Below are 6,000 nucleotides of genomic sequence, written 5' to 3'. Positions count from 1 at the left end.
AAATAATATTTTTTAAAAGCCAGACCCATTTAAAGTATATAAGAGAGCATGGCAATGGAATAAAAATTTTAAATGACCTAACACAAATATAGAGTTTTCATAAAATAATACTGACAGAAAAACATAACTCATTAAAACCCCACCACTTTGCTGTCCTTGTATTTCTGTGTTGACCCATGGCTCACTACTCTAAATGTATGCTCATAAAATTCAATGTGAGACATTTTTCCCAGTAATTAAGTGACTTTAATATTAACAAAGTAACTTTGATCGTATTCTATATTTGTTTTTTGAATTTTGATTATGGCAACGGTATCCAATCTATTGATATTGCAATATGGCTTTGTCATCCACAAGTGTGTTGACTCACAGTCATAGCTGTCCTGGGTTGCACACAGCTTATGAGGCACATGTTCCATATGTCTAAATCTAAGAGAAAAAGGCTTGAGCCCATGAATAGGGCTGCAGAAACACTCTTTAACTCCAGTATTAGGGGATCCAACAGCCTCCTCTGTCCTCCGCAGGCACTGCATGACATGGGTGCACTTACCTAGACACAGGCTACACACGCATACATATAAAATAAAAATAATAAAATATTAAAAAAAATTTTTTTTAAAGAGAAAGAGGAGAAACCCCACTGCACACAGCCTCCTGGGACTCAGGGCTGCTTCTGTGCTTTATGCTTCATCAAGCATGAAGAATCTGTAAAGGAGACAGTCTCACCAAATCCCTCCTTTTAGCAAAAAGTGACAAAGAAAACAGAGAACGGTGAATCATTGCAGTTCTCTGATCCTGCCTGTTACATCACCACATATCTGTCACAGCACCATCACCAAGAGGAGAAAATCATCTGAGCAGGCCCTTGTAATTTAAAATCCACTGGTCAGCTAGGTATGGTAGTGGTACATCATGTAACCCCAGCAGCTGGGAGGATGAAGCCGGTGGGCTGCCCAGAGTTTGAGGTCAGCCTGAGATACATAGTGAGGCCCTGTCAAAGACAGAGAAGCCAGACTCGGTGACACATGCCTATAATCCTAGCACTTGAGAGGCTGAAGCAGGAGCATTGCTGTGAATTATTAGAGGCCAGACATGGCTACATAGTGAGTTTGAGGCTAGCCTGAGGTACACAGGGAGTCCTCATTTAAAAGAGAGGGAAGCAGAGTGTGGTGGTTCATGCCTGTAATCCTAGCACTAGGGAAACTGAGGCAGGAGGATTGTTTTGAATTGGAGGCCAGCCCTTGCTAAGGCAGAAGGACTGTTGTGACTTGAGGCCGGCCTGAGACATAAGGAAAATCCGATCCTGTCTAAAATACAGAGAAATGGCTCATGCTTGCAATCTCAGCACCTGGTAGGCTGAGGCAGGAGGATTGCTGTGAATTTGGGGCCAGCCTGGGTTTTAAAGTGAGGGCTTGTCTTAAAACAGACAAAACAAAACAAAATCATAGTAGACCTGGGGCAGAACTGACTGAGGCAGCAGGTAGGGCCTCGGGGGACCTGGGTGCGCTGCGCGGGGCCTACCTTGAACTCCTTCTCTATGTTGGCCAGCTTGGCCAGTTCGTTGCTGAGCTCCAGTGCGGTGAGCACTGGGTCCTCGCTGGACAGCGACAGGTAGGCCGGGCTGGCCAGCCCCTTGTAGGCGTTGATTCTGGAGCGCGAGTGGCTGAAGGCGTCCAGTCGCTGCTTCTCGGCGCAGTCGCCGCAGCGGCAGAAGTAGTCATGCGGCCGCTCGATGCGAGCGCCCTTGAGCAGCAGCAGGTGCACCACCTCGTACTTGTGGCAGTGCGCGGCCAGAATGATGGGCGTGATGTCGGGTGAGAAACGCGTGCCGTCCTCATCGTAGGCATAGAAGTCGTCGTCCTGCAGCTCCTGCTCGCAGGGGCTGAGCGTCAGGCGCCGGCTGGCCGCGAAGCCGGGGTGGCCAAGGATGGCCTCCACGATGCGCACATAGCCCTTGCTGATGGCCAGCAGCAGCGCATCGCCGATGCGCGCCAGGTTCTCCTTCTTCAGCAGCAGCTCGGTCACCTCCAGATGCTCATTGCCCACTGCCAGCTGCAGCGCGTTCTGGCCCATGTAGTCCACGCAGTTGACATTCAACGTGTGCGACTCCTCCAGCATCTTGCGGACCACCGGGATGTTGCCGTACTCGGCGGCGTCCAGGAAGCGCTCCTCCTCCGCTGTGAGGCTGGGCCCACGGGCACCGAACATGAAAGCCGGGCCGCGCACCGCCTGGTGGCGCCGGCCCTTGTCGCGCATCCCCGCCGCGCGCCTCCAGGGCGGGCTGTCCTCCGAGGACCTAGTCAGCGGAGCGACAACACAGCGTGGGACATCGAGGCCTGGCGTTTTCTCCCCCAGCAGAGCTGGCTGCAGACCCGAAGCCAGGGCATGGCTAGGTCATTTGCTAAGACCATCCTAAATCGCCTAACAAGGCTGCCTGGCCCCATAGAAGAGACTGTGGCTCTTTACAACAGCAGGTCCAGCTCTATAGAAAACGGCCATTCAGCTTTCAGATGAAACCATGGTAAAACAATTTCCACCTACTCCTTTCTCATAAGAATGGCGGTAACGGCCATCGGCCTGGCTCCTGCTGTTAAAAGTCTTGGAGGGCTAGGCATGTAGCTCAGCTGTAGAGCACTTGGCCTTGCATGTGTGAGGCCCCTGGATTCAATCTCCAGTACGCAAAAAAGAAAAAGAAAAAAAAAAAAAAATCTGGAAATGGTGTCTAGAGGGCACTGAGCATCAAAGCCCTGGGCTGCAGACTCAAAGGAAGTTGAGTTCTTTTTCAAGAATTAGAACAACTATCTCAAGTTATTGACTAGTCTTAACAAAATAAAATTACACACACATAAACACATACATGCATAAGTATACAGACACAGAGGAGAGAGCAGAGAGAGAGCGAGAGAGAGAGATAGAGATTGATTTTCACCAGGTATCATCTTGCAAGGCTTTAGTTTTAACCTTTTCTCAAAAGGAAACCTTCCCCCATCAAAATTTCTTACATTGGCAATGACACAGACAGGATTTACTAAATATAAAATTCAAGCATCAATCTGGATTTATTTTATTGAAAATAACTTTTAATAGGGTTGCTTAATTACCAAAATTACGTATTTGCCTTTTGAACTAGAAGAAAATGGCTTAAACATGGTTTAAAGATTGCTGCTACCATTTTGTGACTATAGCACCAGGTACGGCTTGTATATCCAGACCAACGTGCCCTGAAATCCTGCCACCAGTTATACCAACTGAGATCCAATTACATCAAAAGTCGTGTCATAGACCAATGTGTGTAACGATTTCAGTTCACATCCTGATTTTTGTGAGGCTGGGTAAATTCATTTCCTTGTGTTTCTTTACCCCAAATGTAAAATGAGAAGTTATAGCTCATTGTGGTGGTCACGCCTGTTAATCTTAGCACTCAGAAGTTGAGACCTTGTCTGAAAACAAACAAAAACACAAACCAAAAAGATTAGGGACTGGAGAGATGGCTTAGCAGTTAAGGTAATCTTTCTCAAAATAAAAGCTAAAACAAGATCTAGGGATATAGCTGAGTTTAAAATGTGTGCCACATGCATAAAGCCCTAGTTTCAATACCCAGTACTGCAAAAATAAATGAATAGAAATTGCCAGATTTTTTTCATGAGCTGTGAATAGAAAGCTTTTATAGACATTCTATGACTCTGAAAAATGATTGAAAGTTATATAATTTTAATACTATGATTATCTGTAATATATAAATGGTTGGTACATTTTAGTGGCTTTTCAAATATTGTACAAATATTATACAAGTATGTACCTTTACCTAGTTTCAAAATTTTTTTTCTGATTGAAATGCTCAAAATAACTTCCTTTAAGAATTTTTTTTTTTTTTTGGTATGAGCTATACCAAAGGGGACAGCTTTTCACATTACTGACTTTTGAAGCAAATAAATCAAAAAGTGAATGTCTAAAAAAGCAAATGCTTCATTTCTATCATATATGTTCCAAAAATACCTCCTACCCTTGGAAAAAAAATAGATTCACAGAGTCAGGGTTTGAAAATTCATGAGTGGTCACTAGCTGCCCTGGGACCTGGCTAAATTAGGGAGGAGTGCAGATGCCGGGCTCGCCTCAGCCTGTGGGCTCCAAACCTAGAGAGGAGCGCAGAACCACAAGCAAAACTTTTCCATCGGAGACCCAGGCAGATCTGGCTTTCCAGGGGTGAGGAAACCCAAAGTGCCAGTGCTAATATACCCCAGGGCAGATCATACTTCTGGGGGCCCCCACTTCAAGAACTGCCTGACTGGTATGATCACCTGAAGCCTTTGAGAAAGCAAGGCAAGGTGTTCTCAGTTTTCTTGGGGCCCAGGCTTGGGACTGAAGAACCACAGGGATGTGACGGCTGCCTTTCATTTGTACTCTCATGCTCACTTTGAACAGTTTTAAGCAGTTTGGATAGCTGTGTTAAAAATTTATAAATATTTATCTTTTTTTTTTTTTGGTCTTTTTGAGACAGGGTCTCCCTGTAGCCCCAGATGGCCTGGAACTCACTATGTAGACCAGGCTGGCCTCGAACTCACAGAGATCCGCCTGCCTCTGCCTCCCAGGTGCTGGGATTAAAGGTGTGCGCCACCATGCCCAGCCAATTTACAAAATTGTTTAAGTATAAATATGTTTGGCAACCATTACATTATAAACTTTCTGCAGTATGTAGAGTGTAGAATGGGATGTGTGGTAAGTAGGGGGAAACAGAGAGATTGTGTGGGTTTTATTTATTTATTTATTTGGTCTTTTTGAGACAAGGTTTCCCTGTAGCCCCAGCTGGCTAGACCAGGTTGGCCTTGAACTTACAGAGATCCTTCTGCCTCTGCCTCCCGAGGGCTTGAATTAAAGGCATGCACCTCTATGCCTGGCTGATAATCATGATTTTTAATGGACAAAACCCAGGAAACAGCATTCTCTGAAGAGTACAGAAGAGAATTAAACTCTACGATAAGGATTTTAGAGAAATCTTGTCTTATTGAGTATGTTTTATTGTCATTAATGGCACTAACATCATTGGGCTAATATTTTTATGATTAAGTTATAAGATGGCACTCTGGTCATGTGAATTTCCATGTTGTACAAAAAATTTTGTTTTTGCCATTGATACTATATTGACATTATTTATGGATAACAGAATATATAACCAGAATATGATTTCAGAATTCTAATTTACATTCAGATGGGTTGTCTTTGGAAAATTAACTGTTATTGAAGTGTCACATCAAAGGTGTCACATAAAAGAGCTTTTTAATTTAACGAGTTGCCTACAAAGAAACTATTTAGGGCTGGAGAGATGGCTTAGCAATTAAGAGCACTGGCCACTCTTGCAGAGGATCAGGATTCGGTTCCCAGGACCCACATGGAGGCTAACAGCCACCTGTAACTTCAGTTGGCTGTTCTGGCCTTGGCAGGCGCTGCACAACCAAGATACACTTAGCTATACATATAGTCAAAACACTCGTACACATAAAAACAGATAAATTAAAAAAAAGTATTTACAAAAATTCACAATTCCCTGCAAAAAAAGACTGATTTGAGAATATTAGAAAGTGACTGTTTCATGAATTTTTTTCTGGGTATTTCTTTTTTTTTTTTTTTTTTTTTTTTACTGTGTCTCACTCACTCTGTAGCTCTGGTTGGTCCCAAACCCATAGTGATCTGCCTACCCCAGCCTCCTAACTGCTGGGATTGTAGGCATGAGCCATACCATACCTGGCTGGTATTTTTAAATTTTTTTTAATTCAAGGTGTACCACATGATGTTAAAAAAATACACACACCCAACATCTCATAGCTTCCTTCTGATTGTTTTGTTTGCTAAGAGCAGCTAAAATCTATTCATCTGCCATGAATCCCATTCACAGTACAATTTTATTTCCTAGAGTCCTCATGTTGTACATTAGATTTCTCAGTGTTTTAAAGTTTTTATTAATACTTATTCTTCCAGAATGTTAACCTTCATAGTATATATTAG

General features: G+C 43.6%; 1 protein-coding gene across 4 annotated transcripts in view; it reads right to left on the bottom strand.

The window, feature by feature from the left end:
• Trpc3 (transient receptor potential cation channel subfamily C member 3) overlaps window positions 1–6,000 on the bottom strand; it is a 78,064-nt gene that overhangs the window by 56,634 nt on the left and 15,430 nt on the right. For all 4 annotated transcript variants that reach the window (XM_008849237.3, XM_029554149.1, XM_029554150.1 and 1 more), the window contains one exon: window positions 1,522–2,296. In XM_008849237.3, the coding sequence (XP_008847459.1) occupies window positions 1,522–2,296 (775 nt within the window). The remainder of the gene's footprint in view (window positions 1–1,521; window positions 2,297–6,000) is intronic.

Source organism: Nannospalax galili, unplaced genomic scaffold (assembly GCF_000622305.1).
Source record: "Nannospalax galili isolate Female #2095 unplaced genomic scaffold, S.galili_v1.0 scaffold64, whole genome shotgun sequence".
NCBI lineage: Eukaryota > Metazoa > Chordata > Mammalia > Rodentia > Spalacidae > Nannospalax > Nannospalax galili.
This window is presented reverse-complemented; position numbering and strand designations above follow the sequence as displayed.